Genomic DNA, 17,419 nt, shown 5'->3' on the forward strand with positions numbered 1-17,419 from the left:
AATGGGTACACTAAACCTTTGTAGAATTGCTATATTGAAAATAAATAAATAATTAGGTTTTTCCTTTATTAATAAATCAGTAACACAATTTTATCGAACCTTACATTTTCTGGCTGGCTTCCTGTCAGACCATTCCTGGACAGTTATCTGATCACCAGGTCCTCCAATGTAGTACTGGTCTTCATAAGTTGAATTGTCTGGAATATCATATGGATCCCATGGGTCAGTCAAAGAATTTTTCACACAAATTTTTGTAACTTGCTCAATCTGGAACATCACAGCATCTTTATAAAGATAGATGTATTCAAAGAACCTAAATGATAAAAGAAAAATGTTGGTTTATTATTAGATCCCAGTTTATACTTACTCTAGGATGATGCACAGGCATGGCACCCTTGAAATTGTTCTGAAAAATGATGTATTTCTCTCAGAAAATTATTGCAATTACACATTTTGTGGTATCCCGGTACCAATTCTACTGCTGCTGAGTTAAACAGTTATCGTGTGGCAGTAGATCTGTTCCAGTGTGCCAGGATTACTTTGTGCCCTGTGATTCAGGCAGTATGTAATTGTGTTATGCTGTGCGTACACTGGGGATTGTTAAATGTACTTTGCTGCCATCTACTGGTCAATGTATGCGTATGAAAGTCAGGTGTTCATTCTCCTCACAACAAGCTGCTATGGAAACGGCTGGGAGTAGTCTCCACCTCAGAGCTGACACGTCCACTAAACTGGATAAAACAGGTCTAGTCAGGAGCCAAAGAAGAAGCTCCCAGAATCTCTATCCCAGTCCATGATGAGGAGACATATTTTCCTTCGTAGAAGCAGCTCCAAAAAGGAATGAAGCTTCCTACAGCCATGAGAGATAAAGCAGATCATGAGCTCTCCTGCATATTGGTTTCCTATGTGCTTCCAGCCAAAACCAGTGTAACGTGACTTCTATGCCACAAACTCTGTCTGCCCTACCCCCTGCAATAGAGAATGGTAGTATCAAAACTGTGAGTAGATCCATACCACCAGTGTGTCACCTCGGGTTGCCAACACATGTAGGTCCCTCCATCAGCAAAGCATTACCTGGACTGTGCATTATATGTCCTCCTATAGCATGTGAGGAGAACTGTACTCCAGCCACCCAGAGAGATCCAATTTGCTTGTTTCATAAGGAGAAGGCACCTACTTTCATTGGCAAAATACCAAGTGTACTCTATACAGTGAACTTCCGCTACTTTGCCTTTTAGAAACCAACTGTATGCTATTATTCACTTCAGTAAAATGTTAATGCAGGTTCACCCTTGTGTCTGGCTGCTTGTAATTGCACAAACATCACGGTGCTCCAACACCTGCACCCAGAAACCACCTCCATAGGATCGCCATACCTTCTCCGTTAGTGCCACTCCCCACTGTTGGCAATGGTTGTGAACATGAGAGAAGTGTTTAAAGGTCCAGTGACCCACTTAAGCTACCGTGACAGTGCCATCATCTGCTAAAAAATCTCTGGAGATGGGCTCGTAACCTTGAGATTTGTTGATATTTGCCAACAATTTTTTTTCTGAAGTCCTCAAACGTCAGTCTACTCTTCTCTTATCTTCATGCTTAGTGTGGCACACACAGACACACAATACAAAGATTGAGTCAACTTCTCCCCTTTTTATGTGGTTTAATGGTGTGATTTTCCTATTGCCCACACCTCTTACTTACCACAGGTGAGTTTGAAGGAGCATCACATGCTTGAAACAAACGCACTTACCAAAAAATTTAGAAAGTTGCCAAAGCCGATTTTTAGGTTTTTTTGTGAAACTATGTTGAATCTACCAAATAGTCCTCTGTATTTTTTGGGTTGTTCCAATACACACAAAAGAAATAAACATGTGTATAACAAAAAATGTGTAACTTCGATAAATTTTTGTAAGAAACTATTCATTTTCTAGAACAATTTCCAGGGTGAAAAACAGTTTTGTCCATGACTGTAGCTCCATCTTAAGGCTGCTTTACACGCAGTGACATTGCTAGCGATGTTGCTCGTGAAAGCACCCACCCCCGTCGTTTGTGCATCACGGACAAATCGCTGCCCGTGGCGCACAATATCGCTAACACCCGTCACACGTACTTACCTTCCTAGTGACGTTGCTGTGGGCGGCGAACAACCTCTTCGTTAAGGGGGAGGTTTGTGCGCAGTCAAAGTGACGTCACACAGCGGCCGACCAATAGAAGCGGAGGCGCAGAGACCAGCTGCATTAACGACACGTCCAACTCGTTGCCGGAGGACGCAGGTAACCTGTTGTTCGTCGTTCCCGGGGTGTCACACGTAGCGATGTGTGCTGCCTCAGGATCGACGAACAACCTACGTCCACAACAACCAACGAGATTTTGAAAATGAACGACGTGTCAACGATCAACGATTAGGTGAGTATTTTTGATCATTAACACTCGCTCAGAGCTGTTACATGCAACGACGTCGCTAACGATGCCGGATGTGAGTCACGAATTCCGTAACCCTGACGACATATAGTTAGATATTTTGTTGCGTGTAAAGCCCCCTTTAGGGACACATTTGATTAAAATGAACATCACAACAAAACAAAAGTCTTTTCAGTATTTCAATGTAAATACATGTCAGACCACTATTTTCCTGGTGCCCTGTAAAGTTTTACCACTATCTGCAATGGATCAGTTGCATAAGTCACAAAACGGATTGCAACTGATGGAAAAACACGGAAGTGTGAAAGCAGCCTAAGGACACATTATTGATGCTATTAACATTTCCTTTTGTCTGGACATTAAACTACTGTCCTACTTTCCACTCAAGATGAATTTACCCAAACCCCTGAGACTTAAGGTACCGTCACACTAAGCAACTTACCAGCGATCCCAACAACGATAGGGATCGCTGGTAAGTTGCTAGGAGGTTGCTGGTGAGCTGTCACACTGCGACGCTCCAGCGATCCCACCAGCAACCTGACCTGGCAGGGATCGCTGGAGCGTGGCTACACGAGTTGCTGGTGAGCTCACCAGCAACCAGTGACAAGCCCCCAGCGCCGCGTGGAAGATGCTGCGCTTGGTAACTAAGGTAAATATCGGTAACCAACCCGATATTTACCTTGGTTACCACTGCACGGAGCTACACGTGCAGAGAGCAGGGAGCAGCGCACACTGAGCGCTGGCTCCCTGCTCTCCTAGTACAGCACACATCGGGTTAATTACCTGATGTATGCTGCAGCTACATGTGCACAGAGCAGGGAGCAGCGCATAATGCTTAGCGCTGCTCCCTGCTCTCCTAGTTACAGCACACATCGGGTTAATTACCTGATGTGTGCTGCAGCTAAATGTGCACAGAGCAGGGAGCAGCGCACACTGCTTAGCGCTGGCTCCTTGCTCTCCTAGCTGCAGGACAAATCAGGTTAATTAACCCGATGTGTCCTGCAGCTAGCTACATGTGCACAGAGCAGGAGCCGGCAGCACAGGCAGTGAGAGAGGCTGGTATCGAAGGTAAATATCGGGTAACCAAGGACAGGGCTTCTTGGTTACCCGATGTTTACATTGGTTACCAGTCTCTGCAGAAGCCGGCTCCTGCTGCCTGCACATTTAGTTGTTGCTGTCTCGCTGTCACACACAGCGATCTGTGCTTCACAGCGGGACAGCAACAACTAAAAAATGGCCCAGGACATTCAGCAACAACCAACGACCTCACAGCAGGGGCCAGGTTGTTGCTGGATGTCACACACAGCAACATCGCTAGCAACGTCACAAAAGTTGTTCGTTAGCAGCGATGTTGCTAGCGATGTTGCTTAGTGTGACGGGGCCTTAACACATGAGATCGTTGAGGACACATTTCCCAAGCTTTATTTCACTATGGGCGAAATTAGTGCAATCAGATATTTGCAGCTATTTGAAATCATTGCATGACAAGTTTCCATTTTCTTACCCTTTTTTTCTTTCCCTTTTCCCTGTCAGAAATTACATTATAACGGACATTGAACATAAAGGGGATTGTAAATACTGCCTTTGTTTATTCCTTCATATCTCAAGTTTAGAGTTCCAATAGCAGTAGGATACAGAAATGAAAATAGGCAGAAATAGTTATTTATATCACACGTTTGATATATTTCAATGTATTATGTTGTTTTATTAGACTTAAAACTGAATAGGTTCATGTACACACCACACTTATTTCGGAGGTATGTTTGGACATAAAGTTGTGTCATATTTAACAGTACAGTTATACAGTGGTATATGTCATTATACACCCCTTCTCCTCTTGATAGCAACATTCCAGAGCTTAGGGTGCTTTGGTGGTAGAGAATATACCGGAGTCCCAAATCAGCTACACAGGGAGAAGGGTAGGGGTGGATATCAATTATTGAATCTAGGAAGCTGCTCTGACTTTTCATGGTCCTTTAAAGAGCATATTAACAGTACATCAGCCTTACTGGAGAACTATGAGTTTGGTGATAGTGGCAGTGAATACTTTTGCTGGCACATGGTAGCAGGTACTAGAAGAAACATGGAGAATACAGTGGTTGAAGGCAGGAGACAAGCTGGTGGGACCCAGCATCAACATGGAAGCTTATAGTTGGATACTGACAGAAATGTAGAGGGAAATAAGGTAAATCAGGCTCTACCACTCAGTAGGTAGGTGCTATTGATGTAAACAAATATAGTACAATAATAACCTCAGCACTCAAATGGACAAGAAAAGATCTGAGAATTTTGAAAATTTTTAATTTGATAAACTGCAAAAAAGTGCACAAAAGGTATAGCAAACCCAACGTTTCGGCTTTACAAGCCTTTCTCGAGGTTTTGCGTGGAAAGAAAGAGGATACACGAAGCTTACGCCACTATCTCCATTGCCACCACTGCCTCACCAGGACGTCTCCTCCTCCCCAGGCTCTCACCAGCAGTGGCACTATTTCCCCAAAACTGTATTTCATGATCCCTGGCTGAATGTTCTGTACTGCAAAAATGTGGCACCTCTAAAATTATTTTACTTGGAGGTTTGCCTGTGACTCGTGTCTCCTCTTTGCTTCCATGCAAAACCTCGAGAAAGGCTTGTAAAGCCGAAACGTCGGGTTTGCTATACCTTTTGTGCACTTTTTTGCAGTTTATCAAATGAAAAATTTTCAAAATTCTCAGATCTTCTCTTGTCCATTTGAGTGCTGAGGTTATTATTGTACTAGAAATGTAGAGGGAGCATCAGTGGTTCTGAGATTGCACCATGGCGAACAGTGCCTGTCTCTGCCTACACTGGTAAGCAGGAGGAGGAGGAACTCTTGGGAAAGTTTAATGACCCTTATGTCACTGGACCTTTCCTAAATATACATTTAACATAGATCAGTGATAAATGCCTTTGGGGCAGAAATACTATTCAAAGTGTGCCAGAATTCTGTCCAAAACTAAGGTAAAAAATTGTCACACATGCCATGCGCCACCTTTAATTAGACTGTATTTGCCCTCCACTTAAAAAATGTCTAGACAAGTAGGCAAGGCTAAGTGCATTTATAAAATGTGCTAGAATTGTTACTAGAGTACAACGTATACTGAAAACAAGGCACTAGCAAATACTAAATTAGACCATACTCCATGGTGTTCATTTTGGTGCTTCTACAGCATATCTAGTTTTACACTGTGTATGCTATGGACAGTATTAATAAATCTGCTCCATTGTTTATACATACAAGAAATCCAACTGCAGTGCAGCTGAACATGCTCTTTCAATTATCTTAACAGCTACTTTGTGTCATCCATCAAGATCAATTACCAAAACACTCAACCATAGCTATTAATGCATACTCTGAAATCTCCTAGTGGAAAAAGTGCATATTCTGCCATGAAAGGCTATAGCCACACATTGCTGTGGTTTCTGAACATAATAGCAGCTCTTCCTAAGGCTAATGTAGCACGGAGCAAGCTTTAACTTCACTCAGTCAAATATCAAATATATCAGTTTAAGGATAGTGTCCTTCAATTGAACTAAGCAATTTTGTAATTTTCTTGTGCCTTTATCCTTGTTTTATTTATTTCAAATTTCCTACAGTCTCTTTTTATTCTTCAAAACCCTTTATAGAAATGAGTCCAGGAATCCAGACAGTCTAGCCTCTCCCTCTCCTCTGCCTGATCGCTTTCCTTTTCCCACACTATGGATGGTTAGAAATATATCTATATGCTGCAGATACTAGTGAATTAAAAAAAAAACAACGTTATAAAAAATAATAAACTGTATTTTTTAAGTTCTGCTTATCCCACACTCCTAAACATTCAAATTGTATCACCAAGAAGGAAAAGTCGTGGAATTTTGGAAATCACAGGATTAATAGCGTTAATGATACCATATGTAAATTATGCAAAAACGGAAACAACCTTTTCAAAATATTTCAATTTATTCAGCATGAAGTATGAGCACCAAACAGAAAATAAACATACTTACCGTACACTCTTTTACATGTTGTATATTACTGTAGGTTATTACTGGTTGTTTGAGGAATTTTTCTGCCCTGGGCACACAAATCATCAAGATCCACTACTGGCAGCTCCTTGTGAAAAAAATAATGTGCAAGATGAAAAGACAAGTCTGGAAACACTATAGACAATGGTAGCAAGTTTAGCCCATGTAGATTGTTCACAGCGGGCCTTAATGATTTGTGTGTCCCAGGGCAATCAGAATAGTAGAACAATCCTCAGACAACCATTGATAACATTATTAGGCCTATTTTTATAGGCAGTTTGGGATTTATTTAAGATGGTGTTATTGGGATTTCGCATGTGTATATCAGCTTCTAGAGCTCCTACTCTATGCTGATTAAATCGAGATGTTTTGAAAATTCTATTTCCATTTTTTTCATAGTCCCCAAATCATGAACATGTCTGTCCATCCTGCATACTCGATCCTTCTACAGCATTTCCTTCTTGGTTTTGCAATTTTAATGTTGAGGAGTAGGGATGAACGGACCCATGGAAGTTCGGTTCAGCAGGTGCAGCCAGACTTTAGATAAAGTTTGGTTTGGACCCGGACTTGACCTGAACCCCAATGGAAGTCACTGTCAGGTAGGCTCGTCACCTACATGCTGCCAACCATAAACAGAGCACATCCAGGGGAGGGAGGGTGGTGTTTTTTCATATTATTTTCTTTTTTTTGTGCACAGTACATCTGATAAAATTGATTTTACACCAGTGCGAGCCATTCTAGCACGGCAAATGGTTCTCACTGGGCCGAGCACCTCGTATGTCTGTGCTCACACTAGTGGTCAGCATTAACAAAGCTGTGTCAGTATAACACCGAACTTTACAGTTCGGGGTGGTCGCTTATCTCTATTGAGGAATGTATAATGTTTTCGTTTTTAGGATGCACCTATGATTTCTATTTATTTTGTAACATAAAAGATATGTAGTTTGGAAAACTTAAAGTGGTATTCTCATAATAAAATAGTCTTTGCACTTTTTTTGATAGATTATGTGGGAAATAGGAAATCTGGAAATCATTTTATTTAAATATAATCCTGTATTGTAAAACACTCAAGTGTCAGCCTGAGACTGCCTGTTGTCAACTAACCTATCTTTAGCTGCAGAGACCTGAAGACATGAATAGGGAGTGATTCATTGTCGCTCTGATCCTGCTGTCTTGCCTATTGAATTGCGTACAGACATAAAAGAGACAGCTTTTAGTTAAGAACAGGCATGCAATTGTACAATAGTAGGAGCAATGCATGCACATGTGCCGCCCCCGCGTCAGCAGCCAGGCTACTCGGATCCGGATCCGCAGTCGCTCGAGGGGTCTCCGGACCCGAGGGTCGGGGTCACGTGGCCACTTGGAATAAAAGGGGAGTATTTACAGGGGATGCGTGTGGAAAGTTTGTGACGCCACCCGTGGTGTGTGGTAAGGTGGAGTACCACTGCTGCGATTGGGAGTACCCGTTGGCGCTGATATGGGCAGCCAGGTGTTTAACCCCTCCACGGGTAGGAGGGGATGCTTCGGGACTCGGTGATATAGACGGGGAGGTGCCGTTGGGACTGTAAGGGTCACTATGTACTCACTCAGTCCAATAACGCTGACACCGACAACTTAGGTAAACCAAAGTTCTTGACACCGCTGCCATTTAGAGGGAGCACGCCTGGATCCCGTGCCCGTTGGTGTTGCCTGTTAGCCTGTGACCTTTTCCTTGGCACCCTTTCTTCTAACTGGTCCCTTTAGCATAAAACTAAATCGGGTCCCTCTCACCAGTATGGCTAAGGCTTAAGATTTTCTGGACTATGTAGTGGGAAAGTCCTATCCCCCTCATTGCGCTAGTACCCCGATTTTGGAGCAGGTGGAGAATGGATCTTGAAGGCTCCGTCCTCGTTGGGTAAATTGTCAAGACGCCTGAAGCTTCTTCCTGACCTAGGGTCCACGTACCCCGTCGTGCCCTGGCCCCTGCCCGGTGATGGCACAGGTCCGCCGACTGTCCTCCTTGACAGTCCGTGCCACTTGTCACGATCCCCTGCGACCGGGGTCCAGCTCCAACCAGGCCCAGACATTGCTGCCACTTAGTAGTCTCAAGGAGCCCAGCTCCTGACCTCTCCTCTCGAGAGTCACCACTCAACTCACTGTCTCCTGACACTCCTGACCTCCCCTTAACTAACCCCCCAAGTGGCCAACCCTATTCCCTTCAGGCTAGCCACTGGTGTGTCTGGTGGGTGTGGTGCAGAGTGTTTCTAGGATTTTGATTAGCTTGTTCTTGGCAACACCAAAGGTCAGGGACCCGTAACCAAGGAGGAGGTGGGTACTGTACATAAGGGCAGATTGCACAATACCCTGTGACGACCTGCTAGGCCAGGTCGTCACATTCCCCCTTGGTTAAAGGTAGCTCATCCCCGAGCTACATGTATCAGAGGTTTATTTTTTTTTTAAACTGTAAGTAAAGGGTAAGAAAAAGGTTAACATTTTTATTCACATTTTCATCCCACATTAGGAAGGCTTAGAGGCTTACAGCAGGGCTCAGAAGGGAAGGAGCACCATTTGAACTTTGGATGCCAAAATTGGTTGGAATAGATAGCAGCCGCTATGTGGCGTTTACAGAGACCCTGATGTGCCTAAATAGTGGAAAAACCGCATAAGTCACCTCATTTTGGAAAATAGACCCCTCAAGTTATTTATCTAGATGTGTGGTGATCACCTTGCACCTACATGTGCTTGACAGAATTTTAAAACATTGAGTCATAGAAATTAAAAAACACATTTTTACTACAAAAATGTTGCTTTACCCCATTTGTCTCCTTTTAACAAGGGTAACTGGAGAAAACAGTTCATAGAATTTGTTGTTCAAGTTCTTCTGAGTATACTGATACCCCATATGTTGTGGAAAACTACTGTTTGGGTGCACAACAGGACTCAGAAGGGAAGGAATGCTATTGGAAGTTTGGAGTGCAAAAGTGGCTGAAATATATAGGGAACGCCATGTTACGTTTGGAGAGCCCCTGATGTGCATAAATGGTGTAAACTCCCCAAAAGTGACCCAAATTTGGAAACTACACCCCTAAAAGATTGTACCTAGAGGTGTGGTGAGCGCCTTGCACACATGTGTGCTTCACAGAAATTTATAACATTGAGCCATAAAAATGAAAACATACATTTTTACCACAAAAATGTTGCTTGAACCCCATTTTTTCATTTTCACAACAGTAACAGAAGAAAATGGACCATACAATTTGTGTGTTCTCCTGAGTACATTGATAACCCACATGTGGTTGAAAACTACTGTTTAGAGCATAATTTTGGCTGGAATAGATTGCAGATGCCATGTCAAATTTGGATGTAGTGAGCAATTTTAACCCTCAGGTGATTCATGGAAATAACAATGGGATGTGAAAATGAAAAAATTAACAATTTTCCACTAAAATGTTGCTTTGGCCCAAAAGTTTTAATTTTCAAAAAAAGGTAATAAGAGAAAATAAATCACACAATTTGATAAACAATTTCTCATGAATTCGCCAATACCCCATATGTGGTCAAAAACTACATTTGAGGCACAATACAAAGTTCAAAAGGGAAGGAGCGCCAAATTGGACTTCAGAATTTGCTGCAATAGTTTGCAGGTGCCATGTCCCATTGACATAGCCCCTGGGGTGCCAGAACAGCAGAAATCCCTCACACATGACTCCATTTTACAAACGGCATCATTAAATAAATTCATGTAGGGGTGCAGTGAGTATATTGACACCACAGTTGTGTCACAAAATTTTATATTATTGGGCAGTGAAGAATAAATAATTCATTTTTTACTACTAAAATATTGTTTTATCCCAAGATTACCAGTTTTCACAAGGGGAATAGGTAAAAAAGGCCCTTAAAAGGACCACAATTTCTACTAAATGTGGCAATACCCCACATGTGACAATACTGTTTGCTCGCACCACAGTGCTTGGGAGGGAAGGAGAGCCATTTGATATTTGGAACACAGATTTTCCAGCAATAGTTTGCGTATTCCATTTGCAGAGCCCCTAAGTGACAGAATAGCAGAAACAGAAACCCTCTCAAGTGACCACATTTTGGAAATTACACCCCTCTGTGAGTTCATTTACTGGTGTAGTGACGATTTTGTCTCTGGAAAACACCCATGGAGGCAAACGCAGTGAATGTTATTAAAAATTGCAAATACAGTCATATGAAAAAGTTTGGGCACCCCTATTAATGTTAACCTTTTTTCTTTAAAACAATTTGGGTTTTTGCAACAGCTATTTCAGTTTCATATATCTAATAACTGATGGACTGAGTAATATTTCTGGATTGAAATGAGGTTTATTGTACTAACAGAAAATGTGCAGTCCAAATTTAAACAAAATTTGACCGGTGCAAAAGTATGGGCACCCTTATCAATTTCTTGATTTGAACACTCCTAACTACTTTTTACTGATAACAGAGAGAGATAGTGGAGAGGGGCTTTAGAAAACCGCGCCAGAGATCCCAGATGTAAGCTTGAATCAATGTATTTTTTATTTCGGCATAGGTCTACGCGTTTCAGGAGTCTCAGCTCCCTTCCTCAGGACCAGCAAGCACAAGATACATCAAATTTGATGTATCTTGTGCTTGCTGGTCCTGAGGAAGGGAGCTGAGACTCCTGAAACGCGTAGACCTATGCCGAAATAAAAAATACATTGATTCAAGCTTACATCTGGGATCTCTGGCGCGGTTTTCTAAAGCCCCTCTCCACTATCTCTCTCTGTTATCTGCCAATCGGGGTACTGCTGCCGTTGATCCATATATGCGGTTACAGGAGTTGTGCCTTTCACAACCTTAATCGGTGAGTAGGATTACTCGTCATTATACCCCCTGTTTATCAGGGTAAGACCCTATGCGCTTTTTTTCCACAGGTTCCCTGCCTTTGTGAACTACTTTTTACTGACTTACTAAAGCACTAAATTGGTTTTGTAACCTCATTGAGCTTTGAACTTCATAGGCAGGTGTATCCAATCACGAGAAAAGGTATTTAAGGTGGCCACTTGCACGTTGTTCTCCTATTTGAATCTCCTATGAAGAGTGGCATCATGGGCTCCTCAAAACAACTCTCAAATGATCTGAAAACAAAGATTATTCAACATAGTTGTTCAGGGGAAGGATATAAAAAATTGTCTCAGAGATTTAAACTGTCAGTTTCCACTGTGAGGAACATAGTAAGGAAATGGAAGAACACAGGTACAGTTCTTGTTAAGCCCAGAAGTGGCAGGCCAAGAAAAATATCAGAAAGGCAGAGAAGAATGGTGAGAACAGTCAAGGACAATCCACAGAACACCTCCAAAGACCTGCAGCATCATCTTGCTGCACATGGTGTCAATGTGCATCGGTTAACAATACAGCGCACGTTGCAAAAGGAGAAGCTGTATGGGAGAGTGATGCGAAAGAAGCCGTTTCTGCAAGCACGCCACAAACAGAGTCGCCTGAAGTATGCAAAAGCATATTTGGACAAGCCAGTTACATTTTGGAAGAAGGTCCTGTGGACTGATGAAACAAAGATTGAGTTGTTTGGTCATACAAAAAGTCGTTATGCACGGAGGCAAAAAAACACGGCATTCCAAGAAAAGCACTTGCTACCCACAGTAAAATTTGGTGGAGGTTCCATCATGCTTTGGGGCTGTGTGGCCAATGCCGGCACCGGGAATCTTGTTAAAGTTGAGGGTTGCATGGATTCAACTCAGTATCAGCAGATTCTTGACAATAATGTGCAAGAATCAGTGACGAAGTTGATGTTATGCAGGGAATGGATATTTCAGCAAGACAATGATCCAAAACACCGCTCCAAATCTACTCAGGCATTCATGCAGAGGAACAATTACAATGTTCTGGAATGGCCATCCCAGTCCCCAGACCTGAATATCATTGAAAATCTGTGGGATGATTTAAAGTGTGCTGTCCATGCTCGGCGACCATCAAACTTAAATGAACTGGAATTGTTTTGTAAACAGGAATGGTCAAATATACCTTCATCCAGGATCCAGGAATTCATTAAAAGCTACAGGAAGCGACTAGAGGCTGTTATTTTTGCAAAAGGAGGATCTACAAAATATTAATGTCACGTTTATGTTGAATGCCCATACTTTTGCACCGGTCAAATTTTGTTTAAATGCGGATTGCACATTTTCTGTTAGTACAATAAACCTCATTTCAATCCAGAAATATTATTCAGTCCATCAGTTATTAGATATATGAAACTGAAATAGCTGTTGCAAAAACCCAAATTGTTATAAAGAAAAAAGGTTAACATTAATAGGGGTGCCCAAACTTTTTCATATGACTGTAAGCCCTTGTAGTGCCTAGTACATTGTAGTGCCTGTACATTGTACTCAGCTCGTGGTTCTGGAGACACACACTGTAAATTAAGTGATCTCTCCTAACTACAACAATGCCAAATATGTGGACGTTAACTGTGGTGTATTAACATTGTGGTGCCGAAAAGGGAGGAGGGCATTTGGATTTGGGAGTGCAGATTTTACTTTATTTCTTTTTAGGGGGGGGAGCCATAGTGCTGTTTCAGAGCCTTTGTGCTCTGTAATGAGGAAGCCCTCTATATTTCTATTAAAAATGACAGACCTGAATATGAACTTGTTTTTTTGTGGGTTGAGTTGAATGCGATTGGTGACAATTTTGGGTATAGAACATATTGGATCAGTTCACATTTATCTTGTGCTTATCTACATTAGGGTTTCCATATACATCTCCTAATTATGTGATTAAGGTGAGTACCCTGACAAATACATTCACTAATGAGGGAGCAGTGATACTCTGGACTGTGTTTGGTCTCTGTTTTGCGGTGTCCTTTTCAAAGGTGCACAAAACTGTGGTTGACCGTTTTTGTGTATGCCTAAAAAAATGTAAAAAGATAGCAACTGCTAAACCACAAGCCAGATGGGAGTTCAAAATGACTTTCTCTGCCTTATTAGAGTGATTTGTCCATTGGGAATTTTGTCTGAATGATATATGTCAGAAATTTACATGCAAACCCCAAGGTAAGCACTCAGCGTAGAGCGCAGTATAAATGTGAGGGACGCCTTACTGTGATCTTTGGGAGACAGAATGAACAAATCAACAACAGGTGAAGATTATGAAGATTAGCTTAATTAAAAGCTTTTATGCCTTATATCTTGTAGCAGTATAAATTGACAAGGCGGTCTTTTTTCTCAGATCAGTATGATTACAGCGATAAACAGATTTATACAGGTTTTTTTTTAGTTTTGGTTACTATCACACAAAAAGTTTTTTTGTTTTTTTTTACAAAATTAAGTTTTTTTGCACCACCAAATTGTGAAGTATATAGTTTTTTATTTTTCTGCCAACAGAGTCGGCTTTTTTTGCACTATGAGTTGCAGTTTTTATTGGCACTACTTTGGGCTACATAATACTTTTTGATCACCTTCTATTTCACTTTTTGTGAGGCAAAATCATGAAGAAACAGCAATGTAGAAATTGTTTTTTTTTACACCGTTCACTGTATAAAACTGAAAAAACTGCTTTATTCTTTGGGTCAGTATGACTACAGCGATACCACTTTTAGATTTTTTTTATGTTTTGTCGCTTTTTCATAATAGTCCTCCTCCACCATATAGTATAATATGCCCCATATTCCTCCATATAGTATATTGCACCCCATAGTCCTCCATTTATTATGCACCCCATTTGTCCTCTATATATTATAATGCATCCCCCCATAATTCTTCCTATATTATAATGCAGCCCATAGTCTCCTTAATATATTATAACGGACCACCCATAGTCCTTCCCATATTATAATCCCCCCCCCCGTAGTCCTCCATATATGATAAAGCACACTCCATAGTCATCCATGTATTATAATGCACACCTAATAGTCCTTCATATATTATAATGCACCCCATATACCACCATATATTGTAATGTACCCCTCATAATTCTCCATATAGTATAATACACCTCACAGTACTCCATATGGTATAATGCACCCCATAATCCTCCGTATAGTATTATGCACCCCACATAGTCTTCCATATAGTATAATGCACTCCTATAGTCCTCCATATATTTTAATGCACCCCCATAGTCCCCCATATATTATAATGAACCCTACGATGTCCTATATATTATAACGCATACGCAATAGTCCTCCACATAGTATAATGCACCCCATAGTTCTTCACATATGATAATGCACCATCCAGTCTTCCATATATTATAATGCACCCTCCATATTCTCTTTATACTATAAAATACACCCCATAATCATTCATATATTATAATGCACACATAGTTCTCCATATATTGTAATGCACTCCTTAAGGGTGCTTTACACGCTGCAACATCACTAACAATATATCGTCTGGATCACGTCGTTAGTGATGCACATCCGGCGCCGTTAGCGACATCGCAGCGTGTGACACAAAGGAGCAACAATCAACGATCGCAAAAGCATCAAAAATCGTTGACATGTCGCTCCTTTTCAAAATATCATTGCTGCTGCAGGTAGGATGTTGTTCATCGTTCCTGCGGCATCACACATCGCTATGTGAGACACCGCAGGAATGACAAACATCTCCTTACCTGCATCCACCGGCAATGAGGAAGGAAGGAGGTGGGCGGGATTTTCCGCCCGCTCATCTCCGCCCCTCCTCTGCTATTGGACGGCCGCTTAGTGATGCCGCAGTGACGTCGCTATGACGCCGAACGCAGCTCCCCCTTGAAGGAGGGATTTTTCGGTGGTCACAGCGACGTCGCTGACAAGGTATGTGCATGTGACGCTGCCGTATCGATAATGTTCGCTATGGCAGCGATCACCAAATGTCGCACAAACGACGGGGGCGGGGGCTATCGCGCACGACATCGCTAGCTATCTTAGCGGGTAAAGCACCCTTTAGTTTTCATTATATTATAATGTACCCCCTAATCCTCCACATTTTTTTATATACTCCATATTCCTCCATACAGTATAATCCAGCCCATAGTCCTCGATATATTATAATGCATTCCCATAGTCCTCCATATATTATAATGTACACACCATAGCCCACAAAATATTGTAATGCATCCCTGTTGTCGGCGATATATTACAACGCAGCCCACATAGTTCTTCATATATTAAAATACACCCCCATAGTCCTCCATATATTATAATGCACCAACCATAGTATTCCATATATTATTATGCCCACTCCATAGTCATCCATATATTATATTGCACTGAGCTTATAATTGCAGCTAACTTTTACTGATTAGGATCTATATTAGGAAAGTGATTAATTATTTGAGTAGAGTGACATTAGCATATCGCATCCGATGCTAGTGTGACCCTTGCCTAATGCTGAGATATAGCTCATTAAAATGTCCATCCCCCTACTTCAGTCAGTATGAAGGAAAAGGGGTTGCTGATAGGCTGCAGAGATAGGAGAGTGATGATGTGTGATGTTCTGTCCCTGTATAACACTAGGTTTTATATATCACACCTGAAAAGTCCTTTAATATTGAAAAAAAAGTACAGATACTTGACATTGTTGCGTGCATAACTACACAATCTATAAAACTAGCTTGCCACTTAGCTCTCCCAGTGAATATGTGACGCCCCTGACTCTATCAGGGTGTTACAGGGAACTGCACCCCTGTGTCTCATGGTGCAGAACTCACCCTCCATGGTTCTGGGATCCTAACTATTGGTATTGCTTCCATCAGCACTCAAATCCTAACCACACCTCACACCACTCCCTTTCAGGCACACCAGTGGGTTGTCTAGCTGGAAAAGGGCCACCCGCCTAGGGGTCAGGCAGACTGGTGGGAGGGACATAGAACAGTAGTAGCCCTCAGAGAGTGAGGAGCTGAGGGAGTTGTAGCTCCCTGTGTGACCTTGGTTGGGTCGCAGATGGTGATCTGGGACCGGAGGAGTCTGAGACCCGGTCGCAGGGTATTGGAGAAGGATGCCCAGGCTTAGTTTTGAAGAACGGTCGGCACCGGAAAGTCCAGTAACCAGACCGGTACCAAGCACGGCGGGGTACAGGACCCTATATCAGGGAGTAGCTCCGCGCAACCTGGTAATTCACCTGTGGAGGATAGTCTCTTTATGAAATTTCCCCAAGAGCTCAGAGATCGAAGGCACCAACACAACGAGGGGGATAGGGATTTCCAGCTGATGCGGCCCATTGAAATCCCAAGTGTCAGCCATCGAGAACACAGCTCCCCTATTCAAATATAGGGAGCGGGACCCTGACAGCTTCAGGCCGAAGGGTCACTCAGAAACATCTAAATACATGTGCATGGAGGCAGGGTCCGAACCACTAAGCAATACCAGCGGGGACGGATTCCCGGACAAGCTCCCCTGAGTAGCAGCGGCACCCAGAAACTTGGTTTACTCCTATGTCAGAGCCTGCTTAATGGTTGCACCAACACCCACACAGCCTGAGTGAGTACACTACTCTCCCTGCGTCCTGCCTGCCCACATAGCTAGCACCACGCTATCCGCCACCTATATCTCTAGAGTCCCGGGGTCTCCCCTACCCATGGATGGGACATCATCTGGCTGCCCCACGCCATCTCCCCTGGGTACTCCGATCGGCAGCGGCGGTACTCCCCTTACCGCGAACCACGGGTGGCGTCACAAACTCTTATCCCCTATAAATACTCCCCCTTTTGGGTGGCCGCAAGCCCCCGACTCTGGAGTCCCTCGAGCAACAGCAACCCCGGATCCGAGCAGTCCGACTGCTGCAGGGGCGGCACTAATACAAAAGAAATGAAGATTTTGTATTTTTAATTACTTTGCCTCAAAGGAACTGCCTACAAAGCAATCAAAACGTCACAAATCATTCACCCAAAGTCATGAACTAAAAAAATAAAGTTATAGCTTTTTGATCATGGCAAAACAAACACTAAAAAGTTTAAATGGAAATTTATTGTGAGAAAGCAAATTTGTTATAAATAAACTGTAAATGTGTGGTGTTGCCATGT

General features: G+C 42.4%; 1 protein-coding gene across 1 annotated transcript in view; it reads right to left on the minus strand.

The window, feature by feature from the left end:
• EPDR1 (ependymin related 1) overlaps window positions 1–17,419 on the minus strand; it is a 104,396-nt gene that overhangs the window by 45,524 nt on the left and 41,453 nt on the right. The window contains exon 2 of the mRNA XM_075315125.1: window positions 105–313. Coding sequence (XP_075171240.1) covers window positions 105–313 — 209 coding nt within the window. The remainder of the gene's footprint in view (window positions 1–104; window positions 314–17,419) is intronic.

Source organism: Anomaloglossus baeobatrachus, chromosome 6, assembly GCF_048569485.1.
Source record: "Anomaloglossus baeobatrachus isolate aAnoBae1 chromosome 6, aAnoBae1.hap1, whole genome shotgun sequence".
Classification (NCBI taxonomy): domain Eukaryota; kingdom Metazoa; phylum Chordata; class Amphibia; order Anura; family Aromobatidae; genus Anomaloglossus; species Anomaloglossus baeobatrachus.